Here is a 17,495-nt window from a genome sequence, read left to right as displayed (position 1 = left end):
AAACCCCAGAGTTTGTGATTCCATAGGTCGGAAGTGGGGCCCTGAGAATTTGTATTTCTAACAAGTGCCCGGGTGATGTTGATGCTGCTGGTGTGGGGATCACATTTTGAGAATGACTAGGGTAGTGGCTAGAAGAAAATCTTACTAAAACTAGGTTCAATATCAGCCACGTTCTCTTTTGAAATAGTCTCATATATTTAAAAAAAAAAATGCACCTGGAAAGCTGATGAATATTCTACTGAAACCCTCCCTTAAGATTCTCCCCTAAAGAAATAAACAAAAAGATAAAAAGCCCTCAGGACAAAGACTCGATGCAGGCTCCTTCTAGAGCACAGTCATGCCTCTTTCAGGGCACGAACTTTTTATTTCTTCCTGAACTCTAAGGGCCCCCAGGAGACTTGCAACCAGGGGAGCAGTGGACAGCAGCAGCTCCACCGGGGCTCACCCCTGATCCTGTTTCCAAGGACACCTTTTCTCTGACTTCCGAGGGAGCTGACAGCAGCCTCACCTTGGCTCACTTCTTTCCTATAACACTTCTAGAGAGCCAAAGCAGAGCACTGCCTAGGCTCTCTCGTTGCTGCTTCTACCCTAATTCCTTCGTTTCACTGTTCACGGCTTTAATAAACATATTCCCTGACACACACCCCAAAAAAAGAAATAGTCTTATACAGAAAATTATAAATGGTTGGTAGGGAACGTGAATTAGAAGATGCTACATAACATATATTATGCAATACATTATTAAATAGCCAGCTTGCCTTTTACTCCTAGTTTTGTTTTTTTCATTATGCTTCTTCAGGAACTATCTTGTTTCACTTTTTAATAACTAAAATTCTGAGGGGGGAAAAAAAATCTCGTATTTTTTTCTTCAGTAAGAATCACTTCCATAGCTTCCCTGTCCTTCAGAGAGTCAAGCAAGCCACTTCTCTTCACTCATTATTTACTTACCTATAAAAATGGATATAACAGTACCTATCTCAGTGAATTGCCACGAGGCTTAAATGAGACCCTAATTGGAAAAAAAAAAAAAAAAAATGCTTAGCACCAAAAATGGTCTGTAAATGGTAACTGCTATATTTTTGCTAATTTATCTACTCATTCAAGGACATAAATTCCAACGGCCCTGGAACCAGTGACTGAAACTACTTAACATTTCCAACACATTAACCACAGAAATACGCCAAAATGGTCACTTATTTTCTAGGTATTCTGCTTACTGTGGCAGGAAACTGCGTTATTTTGGAACTTTGGGCACAGAGCACCAAAACAGGGTCTCCCCAAAACACAAAATTATAAAGAAGAATCACCTGGAGCATTATTTAAAATACACTGAAGGAACCTCTCACTTCATTCTCAATGGTGGATAATATAAGCCCTAAACATTCCTATTTATTCATTACTCTTTGGTCACGAGAAAACATCGCAAGTCCTTCCTATCTCAGTAATTTTGTCCTTTTGAGTTGAAGTGAAGTCGCTGGGAGAGGTCAGCTGGAAGTGGGGTTTTTTCTTGGTGCTTCGCAAAGGTTCTCAGTGTTTTGAGTTTACTCACCCTTTCAAATTTGTTGGGCCCTGTGCCTCATGTGTGAATTGTCTGCTTAATACCTTCCCCCTCTTGAACTTCCTCCTGCAACGTTTCCTCCTTCCTGATTTCTGCCTCAGGTCTACCTTGTTTGTCCCTTAACTCCACTGCTTGAGGAGAACATTCGGTGCTCTCCCAGGTCACGACGCTTTGCCGGAATAGTCAGTTTCCAGGGATTTCGCAGGCTGGCCAAACCAGTGTGTTCAGAACGGGGACGCCGGGCCCCGGGCGGGCAGCGAGACCGCGGGGCGCTCCCGGACGGACTCTGCACGGCCCCCGGTGACCTTGAGCGAGCGCCGGAGGCCCAGCTCCTTCCCGGCCGCGTCGGCGCGACGCTCGCGCCGGACTGTGCAACCGAGAGGGGGCGGGAGGGAGCGGGGCGGGCGGCGACTTAATAAACAAGCGAAAAGACCCGAAGCCATAAAGCAGTTCTCATTCCTCTTCCCGAGGAGGATCCTCCTAATTCTCGAGGGGTGGGGGAGGGGTAGTTGCAAAGTAAGAACCGGGCTTAAGGAAAAGCGTGAGAACTCGGCGAAAAGTAGGTTGAGTGAGAAAATCGGAGGAGGGAGGCTGAGGGCGAACAATCGGGTTAAAAATAGAACCGCATCCTCCCTAGGACTCGCTCTTTCCAGCTCCACCCTGGGGCAGGAGCCCGGCCAGTGACTCCACGCAGCGCGACAGCCGCGCGCCCAGGCTCCGCCCCGCCTCCGGGACCCGGTGACTGGGGGCAGGGCAGGGCGTCGGGCCGAACGTCACCGCGCTCCCCGCCGCCGTCGGGGTTTCGCTGACGCATAGGCCCCGCCCCTCCCTCCCTCTCTCCCTCACGGCCTGAGCGCGGGGCGGAGAGAAGCGTCAGTCGGCCGGACCGCAGACCTCAGTGCATGTAGTCGGGCTCGCTCGCTCGCTCCCGGGAGCCACGGCCTCGTCGGCAGCGGCACAGGCGACGGAGAGCGCCATCAGAGGGCCCTCGGGGTGCCCGGTCCTCGCGGCGCCCGCCCGGCTCGCCCTCGGAATCGGCCCTACCCGCCGCCGGTGGAGGCGTGAGGAGACGACGGGCGAGCGCCGCGAGCAGCGTTAGCCGCCGCAGCCTGCGGTCCTCCCTCCGCCTCCCCCTCTGCTCGCCCCCCCTTCCCTCCTCCCACTTCCCGAGCTCCGGCGTGTCCCGGCCACGCTCGGTGCTGCTGCAAGAACAAAAGAAGGACCCCGTGGCGGCGGCGCCACCTCCGCCCGCGGCTCCTACGCGCTCCCGGCCCGCGGCGGCGGCCCCAGGGCGTCCGGCGAGCCCGTCTCTGAGGCTTCGGCCCGGCCCCACCGCGCCGGCGTCGCGCGCTAGCCCGGCTCCTGCCTCCTGCTCACGCAGGGTGAGTGGTGGGAAATGGGGGAGGGCGCCGGCTGCTCGTGCCGGGCCGGGGGCGGGCTGGGCTGGGCTGGGCTGGGCTTGGGGGGGGCCGGAACGCCACGGAACTCCGGCGAGGCCCGAGCGGGTCGCGGATGGCGGCGTCCGGGGGAGGGGAGCCCGCCCGCCGGCTCAGGAAACACAAAGACGGAGGCGTCATCCTGTCGTCGTGGCCCGAGGCTCGAGTCCCTGCGCCCGCGGTTCACTCGCACACGCTCAGTCGGGAACAATACCCGGCGTGCGTCCTCTGGGGGTTGGGGCTCTCGGCCGCCCTAATCGGCGGCGCCCGACGTGGGCAGCCCGACCCGGGCAGACAAAGAGGAGGTGGCGGCGGCCGCGCCCCCGGCCCCCGCTCGCCGCACCCCCGGCTCTGCCGCCGCCTCCGGGGAGCCGTTTAAGGCCGGGGTCGGTGCGGGGCCCGCAGCCTTAGGGGCCGGCCTGTCGTGCGGAGCTGCTGTTCTGCATGACTCAGTGGTTTTTGGAGAAGGCCCTGTCGGGCTTTCCTGAGCGCGGCCTGTGCTCGGCGAAGGGTGGGGGACCAGGGGACCCGAAGTTGTTCTGAAACCCGCTGGAATATGGGTGAGGGGTCCTCTCTGTCGTCGGGTTTTAGTTTTCTCAACGCTGCTTGCGTTTCTCGACCCAAGATCCTTTTCATGAAGGAGATGGAGCACCTTCCCCTTTGTTTCGTGATTTTAGGCTGGTGAACGTGAATTTCTGTGCTCCCGTTGCAAGCCCTCCGTGGAGCCGTGTTTTAGGAAATGCCTGGGTTATCTTTATTGATTTAATTCCCCCTAAGAATCTGGTCTAAGGACATACAAGTGTAAAGAAATATAGGTCACAGAGCCCCTGTTCTTAAACCAGGCATTCAGGTAAACTACAGGTTTAAAAAAATCTGAATTTCATTTTACTCAGTTTTTAAAAGTGGGATTTTAGAACTGAACTAGGGGAAATACTGCAATTTTATCTTTAAAGTTTTTTCTTAAAATAATCCTGAAAAGGGATTTGTTGTAGTTCTCCCGTTTTTTCTCTCTCAGGCCCGGTATTAAGCCTGGAAAGGAGCGTTTTAAAATCATACTAATCTATTCCATTTGGCAAAGAGGAAACTCTGAGTTAGGGAGAGTGAGGACTTGCCCAAGGTCACTGGCTTAGTTAGACATAGATTAGAGGCTAGAACTCATGTGTCAACTCCAGGTGAGTGGGCATTATTAACATCTTTTAACATTTATAAATTCCATAGGTTTTAAAAAGGCTTTTTTAATTTGAGGCTGGAGAGTTTCTCAGTTGCATGTCCAGGTTTGGTGTTTGTTGTTTTAAGCTATAGGTTAGAGGGAGCCAAAACTAGAAAAATATTTCACCTATACATGATAGAGCCGACACATAATACTCAAGTTTCTATTAACTTTAAAGGTACTAAATAGTAATTGTACCGTGTTTTTTTTTTTAAAACATTGCCAAGTAGGAGGAAACCACAGTACCTAATAGCAAGGCTTCCTCCCCACCCCCCAAAAAGAAGAAATTGCCGCTAAACGAGGATTCTTTCTGCCTTAATTCTCTCTCCACTTACTTGGTTTTTATAAACAACTCTGACCATTTTGGCTTCTATTAGTGATTAATGATGCCTGCTTGCATCCTCTAGATTGAATCTGAGATTGCTGCCTAACCCTCCCTACATTACAGGAAAGCCATAGCAGCCTAAATGGCATCTTTTTGTGTTGTTTTCTTATTATGTTAGATGTATGAACGCTGCATCCTTAGTTTTGGGGGTTGTGTAGGAGTTGGCAGGCTCTGGGATATAAATAGAAGCTGATTTCAGAGGCCCCTGTTGACTAGGCTTTATGTGAGAGCCTCCATCCAGCTCAGCCTGTCACATTGCAGCCTTGTGACAGGCTGAAGTGCCTGCCCATGTGATCTAAGCTTCTGAGAAATATTAAGGCAAGCTGTGCACATGTGATGGCATTTAAAAGCTGGCTTTCTAGGGGGAAACAGACTACAAGATGAGAAGCTATGTAGAAGACACACCTTGGTGTCTGAGTTGAAGACTAGCGAATTGAAGGAAGATGTGTTTCTGAAGAAGGAACACATTGCATGTCGAAGTGGGTGAAATCATTGGATGAGAGCCCTCCCATTTATTTTATTTACATAAAACAAGATTTTAAGAATCAGATTAACAAATATTAATGTTTGTTGGCTCAAATTTTAAAGCCCCTGTTCAGATGACACTGCAAATTAGTATAGAAAGTGTGAGCTAGCATAATTCTTAAACTGGGTTCAAGGAATGGCACAACTTTTTGTTTAGGATAAAGATTCACACACCTGGCATAGTGGGCACGCAAATAAACAATTATCTGAAGCATTTTTTGCACATATTCTCAAATTTTTAAAAAAACAGCTGAAGTTGTTTATTATAAACTTCATAAGGGATGTTGAAATGTTTACACTACTCTGCTCCAAAATGAGTCAGCTAAATTCCACTTACTATTTAAAGAGACAGAGTCAACTAAATTAATACTATTGTCAGGATTCGGCCAGGTCAGAATTGGTTAGTTCTCTTTCACCCTTCTTAAAAATAATTTTGTTAAAAAAATTGCTAGTAATTGTTAAGACATTATTTTAATAATCACCAAAGAGTGTATTCTAGAAGTAGTAGTGGAAGGAGCCACATGAAACTCCAGAAGATGGCAAGCTGTAACTTGAAGTACTTTCCTGCGCTTATTTGAAATGCTCATAACTTAATAAATCATAAGTGATCTTGTTATCAACAGTAAGGTACATTTAAATGACAAGTTAGAGCAAATGATTTTTTTTTTTTTAAATGTTCTCAAGTATGCTTTTTTGTATGTTTATACGTATTTTTAGGTGTCATGGAAACCCTCCACATTTTCCTTAAATAGTTATATTTTCTGTTAACTCAGGAAAATTTACTAAACTTAGCAAAATATTACTATATTTGTGCTAATTTTAACAAGGCTTATGGAAAAACAAGAGTATGTTTTCTGTATAAAGTGTTTTCTGGTAATCTAGCATTAAATATTAACCACTACTAAAGGTTGTGTGTTTATATTTGCTTTACTTTGCCTTATTTGAAATTGAGCTTGACAGGATTTCATTTTCTGGTATGAGAAAGACAAACTCTTGTTAAAAGTTACAAGACAGCCTTTGGCTGAGAAATCTATGGCTGATAATTTGTGTGTTGCAGGTTTTTAGACACTGACTTCAAGTATTCAGACCCAGATTTCACACTTCAAATGCAGAACATAAAAGCATAAGCAGCTGACCCCCTGAATTCTTAGAGCTTCACTTGTTGGTTCCAAGGTAACAGGAAAGGCTAGAATGATATACCAGCTTTCTTTTCAGTCTGCTATAAAGGTGTTGCAACACTTTAAAAGTACAAATGCCCTGCCCTGTAGCAGAATTGTTGAATTACTAGTCGAGCTCAAGTATGTTCAGGTGTTAGTTTTAAGAAAACTTTAGAGCTACATCTACTATACAGCTAATTTAAAGAACCACTAATAGATCTTAAGAGTCAGTAATTAAGACTAGTTTTTTCCTATTTGCAAGTTCCAGTTAATACATTTTTAACCAAAGTGTAGGAGAGTAGAAAGGAACTTAGATAACAATTGCCTAAATGGATTTAAACATAATTCTGACATCAGAGAGAGTGACCTTTTCAGAAACTGAAACAAAAAACAATAGTGACAGGTGAAATAAATACATTTTAATATTTAACTCTTGTCCTAAAGTATGTGAAGTCATTATAGGTCATAATTTATCAAGCTAAAACACAATTCCTTTCATGCCCTTTGTTTTATAAATGCAGCAAAATATTCATAATTTTCTTGGCCTACTCTTTTTTTAATGATTAACACAATTTGGGCCTTTTTTAGAAATAGATTTGGTACTTAGCATACACTGGTGGCCAGTGTATCATATACTAATTTAGTGATTTTATTTTGGTTATATGCTAGTTTCTAAAGTTTTGTCTTTGTTTTGTTTTTTATAGCAGAAAAATATGGCTCAGGAGACTAACCAGACCCCAGGGCCCATGCTGTGTAGTACAGGATGTGGCTTTTATGGGAATCCTAGGACAAATGGAATGTGTTCTGTTTGCTACAAAGAGCATCTTCAGAGGCAGCAGAATAGTGGCAGAATGAGCCCAATGGGTAAGTTGTTTCCAAGGAAAAACCCATTTGAAGAATTGGTGAACAGAACACATAGATCCAAGAATTGGGCCTAAGACTTGAGAGTCAATGCTGAAAGCTCAGAGAGAAGACCTGAGAAAAGCTTGAAATTAAAGCAACAGCCCAAGTACTTGGCATGACCCACCTCAGGAATGAATGACTGTCTGCAAGCATCTTGACTAGCTTTTTCATTTTCCTTTTTGGAGGTTTTGTTTCATACTTGTATTCACTGGATATAACTTTTTAATATATATTTTTGTTTGGATACTCAAGTGTAGGATTCTGCAGCACAATGAAAATGCTTAAATCACTAATCTAATTAAATGCAAGTATTTGTTACCTATTAATAGTCTTGATATTGATCATATGTAGTATTGCTTTGTTTCTTACAAATCCTTTTTTTAAATAGGGACAGCTAGTGGTTCCAACAGTCCTACCTCAGATTCTGCATCTGTACAAAGAGCAGACACTAGTTTAAACAACTGTGAAGGTGCTGCTGGCAGCACATCTGAAAAATCAAGGTAAGGTTGATCATTTCAGAGTTTTTATGGTAATACAAGGAGGAAATAAAGATATCTGTGCTATCCATACAATTATAATTATGAGTGTTCATATATAATAAGGATGTTAATGTATCAGATGCCCTTGGCTTTGCATGTGTTGCACAGTCAGGGATTTCAGTATCTTTAATATATGATCTTGTAGGTCATTGAGTAAAGATGTATATTATAGCACACTCCATAACACCCCCAAGGATGCTGTGTTGAGAATGCTGTGCTTTAATTTCCTTGTAATTGAGGTTTAGAGATTGTAGGCAGTGAGGCTCTGCAGACTTTAATGCCACACAAGGCATTTTGGCAAAACTGCCCCCTTTTGCCCTTGAACAGATTACAGGCACAGCTAAAAATTCCTAGTTGGCTATAATAAAACATTGTGACTTACACAAATATGCAGCCTTGAATTGATGAGCCATTTATCAAATTGCTTTCTTTATTCTCAACCATTTTTTGCTGAACATCCAGTATTCTTTTATAATTTTAGATTATTTAGCTCCATTTGATTATGTTGGAAATAATATATAATTTAAAGTTGAACTGACAACTTATTATCTCAAGAAGAAGTACCCTTAACATCTTTAAAAATGTTTGCTTGAACTCAAATAGAAATGTGCCTGTGGCTGCCTTGCCTGTAACTCAGCAAATGACAGAAATGAGCATTTCAAGAGAGGACAAAATTACTACCCCGAAAACAGAGGTGTCAGAGCCAGGTATGCTTTTTGTTTAATTCTAGTTCAGTTCTGGACTTGGTAGTATGAGGAAGGGTTGGTGGGGGGATTCCTTCCTTTCCACCAAAGGACCAAGGAAAGGAGAGAGCCAAAAACACAGACTGAGCAAGAACCACTCTCTTTAGAGAGCCTGAAATTGTCACACTGTTCTCTTCTCTGCCCACCCCCCACCATCCTGCACACAAGTAAATTGGCAAACTTCATAATCTGGAGACTGGAAGTATTAATAATGTAAATAATGGTTTACTGTAATATTTTAAAGGTATCTAAATCACTAGAGAAGGTATTTATAAACCTAGAAGAAATTGTATAGATTAAATTTCAAAGCTACGAAGAAAAAAATTTTAAAATCAAAAGCAGTAACTATTCAGTCTTCATATTGTCAATATTGTAGAAAATATTCAAGAAATAGAACATATTAAATACTAAAACTTTCAAGTTGGAGAAGTGTACAATCCCATATTTTGTGAGTTTAAAACTCAGTATGGAAAGACATTTTTGGTTTTCATTAGTGATTTTGAGTCAGTGCTTAACTTACATAGCAACGACAAGTACTCTGATGTATTGGGCAGAAGATTGACTTGTTTGAATTACCTGTGCTAGGCCTGGAACAAGGATCTGTGTATGTTATAGTGCACATAGTTCATTTCTGATCAGTTCATTATTTCCTGGTAGTGTTGACTGAACACAATATAAAACTTTATTGTGAGGAAGTAGTGTCAGTGGATATGTGATCTGCTTTGGAGGCTTGCTTTTTTTTTTTTTTTAGCATCACATAACATCACAAGCTTATGTGAACTATATCAATCTTAATTATATAAAGTTAAGGTGAAAATTTTTAAGTTGAGCAAGTGATTCCATATTTGGTATTTTGAAATGAGTTCCATTTTTCTGAAAAAAGCAGACCAAATTAGTGTGTGTTTGTGAGAGAGTGTGCAGAGCTTTTAGGTTTTTTGGTTTGTTTTTTTTTAAACACAAAATTAGTCTGGCCTTGGAACAGTACTCTTTCGGATTAGATCTGTAGCTAATCTCCGAATTTATTATCTCTTAGTGGGAATTCTGTAGTTGTTTCTTTGCCCTTTTTCTGTATCTTTTTTTTTAAAAAAAACACCACCACCCTTATCTATATTGAACCATTGTTTAGTTTTCAAGTGTGGCCAGGGAAATGGCTGTCACTCCTCCCTGCCCCCAAACTATTGTCATACCAGCAGGAAAAATTATATTGAGGTTGTTATAGTAGATTGTTAGGAATAAGTAACAAACAGGTGGAATAGTTTGATATTAGGCTATTGATCTCACTGGATAAGTTAGTAGTGCAGATGAGTTATAAATTTGGGGGAGAATTTGAGAGTAAGTTGTCATTAAACCAATTGGCTTGTGTCTAGAGTTTAGATTTATGCTACTAGCATTGGTGCTGGCCCATTGTTTTGAGAGTAATTTTAGCATTGCATACATTAATTTGCTATTCTTGGGGTTTGGATTATATTAAAGCTCAATTTACAATGCTTCTAATGTAATTGAATTTTATAAAAGAATTAAAGTTGGTAAATAGCTAGTGGAAATGTGGGCTTTACTCCAGTAATCTGCAATTTTACCTTCATCTTAACAAATTCTGTTGATGTCATGTCTAAGCTAAAACTTAAAGCCTTTTGGGTAGAGAAATGGACTTCATAATGTAAATCAGAAATTCTTGTTTTATCTGTAAAATCCTTACCAGTCTTAAAGTCACAACTTCACAAGTTATTTACATTGTCCTAAAGACAGTGTTTGCTAATCTTTCAAAAGAAACTTAAAAAATCTTCCAGCTCTTCTACGTAAGACAATAAAGCACTTGTTAAAATGGCGAAAGTAATTATTGTGAGATTTTTAGGACCTGAAACAGTGATTAGTGATTTGGATTTTACTTGTCTACACAATCTTTATTTTTTCTGTAAGTATAAGTTGTCAGCTTTATTTACTGAGTAATAATGAATTTGAACAGCCCTAATTAAGACGTTTACATGTAGGCAATTGCAATATGGAAAAATTGAGCATGTGGTCAGCATCTCTTAGGGCTTTAAAAACTTTCAGAATTGGGATTTTGTTTGTCGGTACTAGCTGCAAAGAGTGAGTTTAAAAGAATTTCAATGGAGTGATAGTTTTAGAAAAACAAGTATGTTGATTGGCAAGAAATTCTTAAATTTGTAAGTTCTGATATAAAATACCCAATTTAAGTACATGTTTTTAAGAAGGGCTTTTAAACATTTGTACTAAGAATCTTAAGGTTTTGTGTGTTTTTTTAACTTAGCTAATTGGTTAATTGGTAGCCAGTGAACTCTTGATAAATTTCTAATTTGTACCCTTATTTTTCAGTTGTTACTCAGCCCAGCTCGTCAGTTTCTCAGCCCAGTACTTCTCAAAGTGAAGAAAAAGCTCCTGAGTTACCCAAACCAAAGAAGAACAGATGTTTCATGTGCAGAAAGAAAGTAGGCCTTACAGGTATTACAGACACAATGAAGAGTATATATTTTACAGCTAGGGTTCAACAAGGAGCTCCTGGCCCCTTCATAAGGGCCAGTTGGTCTTACACATAAAACAAAAGGATTGACTTTCAGGAATAGGAAGTTTCCAGAGTGGCCTAGAAAGGGGGATAATGGGAAGAAGTCTAGTTTGATTTCCTTTTGTCTCCCTAATCACATGAAATCTTTTAACTTTATGCCTTATGAATTACTTTCCTTCATTGTTTTGATAAAAATTCATTCCTTTTTATTATTTCCTGTGTTCTCCTGCAGAAAAGGTAGCTGAAATTTGAGCCAGGCACAAAATATTTAGATACTTTTCAATTGTTTCTTTAATTGGTTGTCTTTCCCTGGTTTTCACTTGAAACATTACCTATTTTAACATATGGTAGGAGGAGGATTTAAAGCCATGTCATTCTGGTTCCAGAGCGTATGCAATTTCTACCCTGTGTGGCATCAATAAAAGTTTATGGAAAATAGTTATTTGAATTTCTGACCATGTCAGGTGATTTGAAAGCTGTTTCAAAGTTTGAAGTGACAGACTTTGTCTTTCATGTTGCATAGAGCTATGAAAAGTTGGTTCCTTTTCTATAGTGAGTAAGTCAGTTTTTTTTCCTTTTAATTGCTACAAGTCCCCAAGTGACTGCTTCCTCTTGTGTGTACAGGGTTTGACTGCCGGTGTGGAAATTTGTTTTGTGGACTTCACCGTTACTCTGACAAGCACAACTGTCCATACGATTACAAAGCAGAAGCTGCAGCAAAAATCAGAAAAGAGAATCCAGTTGTTGTGGCTGAAAAAATCCAGAGAATATAAATTACTACTTGTGAAGAGACTGAAACTTTGTTTTTATTTTAATATATCGTAGGAAAACATTAAAGAGCAGATGCATGGCCATTTTCCTTTGATGTTCTCCAGAGTTTTACTTTATTACTTGTCTGTCTTCTAATTGATATTTTAGGATGTTTGGGTGTTTGTTACAGGCAGAATTGGATAGATACAGCCCTACAAAATGTATATGCCCTCCCTTGAATAAAATTGGGTGAAAATCTGCACATCAAATTGAATTTCACAGATAATAGGGACAAAATTTAGTTCCCACGTGCCAAACAAAACACATGAAATCTCTGCATGTTTGCAGCATATCTGCCTTTTGGGAATGCAATCAAGGTATAATCTTTGGCTAGTGTTATGTGCCTGTATTTTTCTATAAAATGGTACACCAGAAAAGGACTGGCAGTCTACTTCTACCATAGTTAAACTTCACATTGTTAATTTCTACAACATGTTCTTTGGAAGCAGGAAGAAAGTGATAAAGAGGATCAGACCTTTTCATGAAACCAGTATTTGATGCCATATGTAAGCCTGGCTAATTGGTCTTAAAGCTGTCAAATAAGACATTCTGCGAAAGGTAAACATTGCAACTGGTTATAAGAGTAAAATCATCAAGCAGCGGTCTGGAGCTATCATTGAAGCTAATAGTGCTGGCCTGCACCAGAAGATGTCTGCATTATTCTCATTGCTAAAATGTGTAGTACAGAACTGCACTAGGATTAATTTGTTTACAAGAAGAAATTAAAACTACTTTTGGTTTTCACATACAGGAGCTCTATTGAATAACATGCATCTGAATTTTAAGTTGCAAAGGTATCTGAACAGTTAATTTTTCATGTGCATCTTTTGTTGAATGTTTTGGTTCAAGAAAGAATGTTTAAAGCTTTTTTAAAGACTTCAGTTCTTAATGTAACTGTACCCTTCTGCATGGAAAATCATAACCAACATGGCTGCAGTAGACTTCTTAGTGGTATCCAGCACCACTTGCAGAGGGCTGCTTTATCATATTAATTGTACTTGGGTGTAGGACTCTAGTGTTCTTGGGTGTGTTGCATGGGCTGCATTATTTACAGCATTGTACAATAACAACTAGAAGAGGCAGTATACTTCACTGATGCTTGTCTGGTAATATCACTTCTGTGTTATAATGGAAGGTTTTCTGTGATGTAAGAAACTTGTGTTTTTTATATATAAATGAGTATAGTTAGATTAGTGTTGTGGTAATGCCTGTTTTCATCTGTAAATAGTTAAGTATGTACACGAGGCACTACTTCTGATTTATTGCAGTGTTGAGTCCTAGTTTTTACTTTTATTAAAGCATTCAGTTTTGCTTTCAATTTTATGTACCTTAGTTCTGAGTTAGATTTGCAGATGTGTACAGATAGTTCATATTTATGTATTGCACATAATCATGCTGTCCAGCATTGATGCTATATTGTATTATGTAAATAATAAAAACCATGTACAGAGGGAGACTTCCACTTGTTCATTGGGTTTTTAAGCCATAGTTAGAAATCCTACAGGGGGGATGATTAGAAAATGTCTCATACAACTTTTTAGTTGTATATGTACTTTGCATGGATGTTTTTATTTTATTGCCATCTCAGTATGTGTTCAAGGGAGAACCATGAGATGAGTTTTGTAAAATATCTTCAAGTATGGTACATAATAGGCAATTGTTTTTGAAATGAATAGGCATTTTTAGGATCTTAAAAGTCTTAGCACTTACGAGAGGAATGACATTTGAACAATTACGGTCTGTTACCCTTTCCCTTTGTTTTATAGGTAACACCTTAGGCACGACAATTTGTACAAAAACAGGTTTTTTTACTTCTGTATTGGGTGTGGCTCTAAAGTAGGGATGAATCCATGGGCTTGGTCTTAAGGTGTCATGTGAGATAACAAGGAATAAGAGTGATGTGTTCTGACTTTGCCCATGGGGTAACAGTCCAAGAACAGAACCATGGCTTCTCAGTGGTAGTTTGAAATGGAAATTCTTACCCTGGTTCACTGTCATTTGTCACAGTTCTTAGGGTGTTGATACTTTTGCTTCAAGTGGGGAAAATATGTGTAGAAGTCTATGATGAGATAATGATATATGAAGGATACTGAAGAATCACAACTGAGTGATAATTAAGGTTTGAAAACGACTTATTTCCCCCCACTCAGTGCTACCTCTGTCAACATTTACTTGATAGATTTTAAATCTTAAGGTTTTGAAATCAGAGAGTGGTTATGTGTGGACCCTTATCTTCATTGGCCTATAAAGGTCTTTGAATAAATGTTTCCATAATCATTTTTACCAGAAACATTGAGGGCAGATTTGATATTGCAAGATTTAATTTATCAATTAAGGAAAAGGAAACCTAAGTGTGTAAGACAGCTAAGTCTATGTAGGTTTTCATTCAAACCTGAATGTTTCTTAGGCAAGACTAAAAATGGGATTTAACTTTGGCATATACACTGAGATACAAAGCATTTTAACTGTGCCACGTTTCTCAAAGATGATCGTTGCACACCCTTCAAAAATGTTTTGCTAGGACAAACCACAATCATATGAATTAGCTGTATGACCTTGGACTACACCTTTTATCAAATCTATTCTGCAGTGGGCTTTAATCTAAAACTGAGCCCTTGGTTTTTGCAATTTGAAGAGGAAAGAACTCTAGTAGTGTATATCATAGTGTTAAAGAGGGTTATGGACCCTGGAACCAGGCTGCTTCATCTAAATAAGGATGGTAACAGTGCCTGGTACATAGTACTCTATTAAATTTGTTAGACATTTTTTAGAGCAGTTTTAGGTTCATAGTAAAGTTGATAGGAAAGTATAAAGAGATTAACCATATTCCCTCCCCTTCACACACGTATAACCTCCCCTAATAACACTTCCCACAGAAGTACATTTGTTAATCGCCCACAGTCCATTGTTTACAAGTTCACTATTGGTGTTACACATTCTATGGGTTTGGACAAATGTATAATGAGTGATATGTATCCATCATTATGGTATCATACAGAGTATTTTCAGTGCCCCTAGAATCCACTGCCTCTGCCTACACCCTGCCCCAACCCCTGGTTAACCATTGATCTTTACTGTCCATATTCTGCCTTTTCCAAAATGTCATATAGTTGGAATCATGCAGTATGTAACCTTTTCAGATTGGGTTCTTTCACTTAGTAATATTCACAAGTTTCCTTCATGTCTTTATGACTTGATTGCTTATCTTTCTTTAGTGCTGAATAATATTCTATTGTCTGGATGTGCCAGTTTATCCTACTGAAGGACGTCTTGGTTGCTTCAAAATTTTGGCAATTTTGAATAAAGTGGCTGTAAACATTGGTGTGTTTTATGTGGAAATAAGTTTTCAACTCCTATGGGTAAACGTGTGATTGATTGCTGGATTGTATAATAATATGTTTAGTTTTGTAAGAAACTACTGAACTATTCCAAATGGCTGTACCATTTTTGCATTCCTACTAGCAATGTATGAGCATTCATGTTGCTCCACATCTTTAGCAGCATTTAGCGTTGTCTGTTCCAGATTTTGGCCAATAGATGTGTAGTGGTATTTCGTTTCCCTGATGGCATCATATAGAGCATCTTTTTTTTTAATCATCCGAGGATATTTTTTCCATTGCTTTTCAGACGGGAAGGGAGGGGAAAGAGAAACATGGATGTGACAGACACATCAATTGGTTGCCTCTTGCACGTGTGTCGACCTGGGCCAGGAATAGAGCCTGTGACTGAGGCACATGCCTTTGTCTGGAATTGAACCCAGGGCCAACGTAGAGCATCTTTTCATATTCTTATTTACTATCTATACATATTGTTTGGTGAGGTGTCTGGTAAGATCTCTGGCCCATTTTTTTATTGGGTTTCTTGAGTTTTTTCTATATTTTTTGGATAATCTTTTAATGAGATATGTGTTCTGCAAGTATTTTCTTCCCATCTGACATGTTCTCGTTCTCTTGAACTATTTTTTTAAAAATATATCTTTATTGATTTCAGAGAGAGGAAAGGAGAGGGGGAGAGAGAGATAGAAACATCAATGATGAGAGAGTCATTGATTGAGCCCACAACCCGGGTCTGTGCCCTGACCGGGAATCAAACCCCGATCGCCTGGATCCTAGGTCGATGCTCAACCGCTGCTCCATGCCTAGCCAGGCTGAACTATTAATTTTAATGTTTTTTAACAATTTCTAAAACTTTGAAAGAAAATTATCTGAGAATGAGATTGATTACATTAAGTTGTGTAGTGAAAAGGTAAAGATCTGCAACTTAAAAATTTCAATTTGAAGTGATTAGAATCTTTTAAGAATGGATGTACCATATTTTCTTTATTAGTTGGTAAACATTTGGTTTGTTTCCACTTTTTTAAAAAATTTATCTTTATTGTTGAAAGTATTACAGATGTCCCCATTTCCCCCCCCCCATTAACCCTCTCCTTCCAGTTCCCGCCCCCTTTCCAGGCCTTCACCACACTATTGTCTGTGTCCATGGATTTTGCATATATGCATGTAAGTTATTTGTTTAATCTCTTTAACTGTCCCCTCCGAGATTCATCAGTCTGTTGCATGCTTCCATGTCTCTGGATCTATTTTGTTCGTCAGTTTGTTTTGCTCATTAGATTCCACATATAAGTGAGATCATGTGGTATTTGTCTTTTCTGACTGGTTTATTTCACTTATAATAATCTCCAGGTTCCTCCATGTTATCTCGAAGGGTAATAGGTCCTTTTTTATAGCTGCATAGTATTCCACTGTGTAAATGTCCCACAGCTTTTTTATCTACTCATCTACTGGTGGGCACTTGGGCTGTTTCCAGATCTTAGCTATTATAGATAATGCTGCTATGAACATAGGGGAGCATATATTCTTTCTGATTGATGTTTCAGACTTCTTAGGATATATTCCTAGAAGTGGGATCACTGGATCAAATGACAGTTCCATTTTTAATTTTTTGAGGAAACTCCACCCTTTTCCGTAGTGGTGGTTAGAATCATTCTTTTCATTACTGTTTTCTTTGCATGTGCCTGTTAAATGAAGTGCATAGCAAGTATTAAAAATGAACAAATGTCTAAGTAATGTACTAGCAACATGTTAAGCATACTGCTGTAAATTTTTGAATCAGTAATACATTCAGAGGGCTCAAAAACAAATTTATTATAATACACATTGAGATGCAAAGCCTCATCCTGTCTCACATTTTTATTTTTAGAGAGGAAGGGGAGAGATAGAAACATTAATGAGAGAAACATTGATCGGCTGCCTCCTGCACACCTCCCACTGGGGGATCAAGCCTGCAACCTGGGCATGTGCCCTGACTGGGAATCAAACCCTGACCTGGTTCATGGGTCAATGCTCAACCACACATTTTAGGAAACTACCATAACTTGGGAAGGTTGGTTTGCCTCTTCCACGTCGTATAAATGTTTGACTTAATTTGACTTTTGTTTGCTTAATTGTTTGACTGCAAAAATGTTCTAATGATTTTTGTTCATGATATTAGCTTATAATTTTGGAGAGAATGATGGGGGTGGTTGCTGGTTGATTAGCAATAAGATTATATAACCTGAAACTACATAGAAGGGTTTCTGTGGGTGAGACAGCAGGTAGTTAATGAAAAGTAACTTGAAATTTGACAGCAGTTTCTTATACTTGTACAATCTGCTTTAAAAACACGTACATGTATAAAAATACAAAAATGCCATTTAATACGTATAGCTA

At 40.0% G+C, this 17,495-nt stretch overlaps 1 protein-coding gene across 1 annotated transcript; it reads left to right on the top strand.

Moving 5' to 3' along the window:
* Window positions 1-2,706: 2,706 nt before the first annotated feature.
* ZFAND5 (zinc finger AN1-type containing 5) lies at window positions 2,707-15,107 on the top strand. The gene is made up of 6 exons (XM_087822703.1): window positions 2,707-2,940; window positions 6,976-7,135; window positions 7,563-7,674; window positions 8,317-8,420; window positions 10,791-10,916; window positions 11,602-15,107. The coding sequence occupies exons 2-6, from the start codon at window positions 6,985-6,987 to the stop codon at window positions 11,748-11,750; spliced, it is 642 nt and encodes a 213-aa protein (XP_087678829.1). The 5' UTR covers window positions 2,707-2,940; window positions 6,976-6,984; the 3' UTR covers window positions 11,751-15,107.
* Window positions 15,108-17,495: the final 2,388 nt, after the last annotated feature.

This window comes from Miniopterus natalensis, chromosome 12, assembly GCF_054644295.1.
Source record: "Miniopterus natalensis isolate mMinNat1 chromosome 12, mMinNat1.hap1, whole genome shotgun sequence".
Lineage (NCBI taxonomy): Eukaryota > Metazoa > Chordata > Mammalia > Chiroptera > Miniopteridae > Miniopterus > Miniopterus natalensis.
This window is presented reverse-complemented; position numbering and strand designations above follow the sequence as displayed.

Bases quoted from the DNA above. Each gene is read 5' to 3' on its own strand.
- ZFAND5 (XM_087822703.1), top strand. From the start codon at position 6,985: ATGGCTCAGGAGACTAACCAGACCCCAGGGCCCATGCTGTGTAGTACA. The intron at 8,421-10,790 runs GTATGCTTTTTG...CTTATTTTTCAG, and splicing joins AACAGAGGTGTCAGAGCCAG to TTGTTACTCAGCCCAGCTCG. The intron at 10,917-11,601 runs GTATTACAGACA...TTGTGTGTACAG, and splicing joins AAAGAAAGTAGGCCTTACAG to GGTTTGACTGCCGGTGTGGA.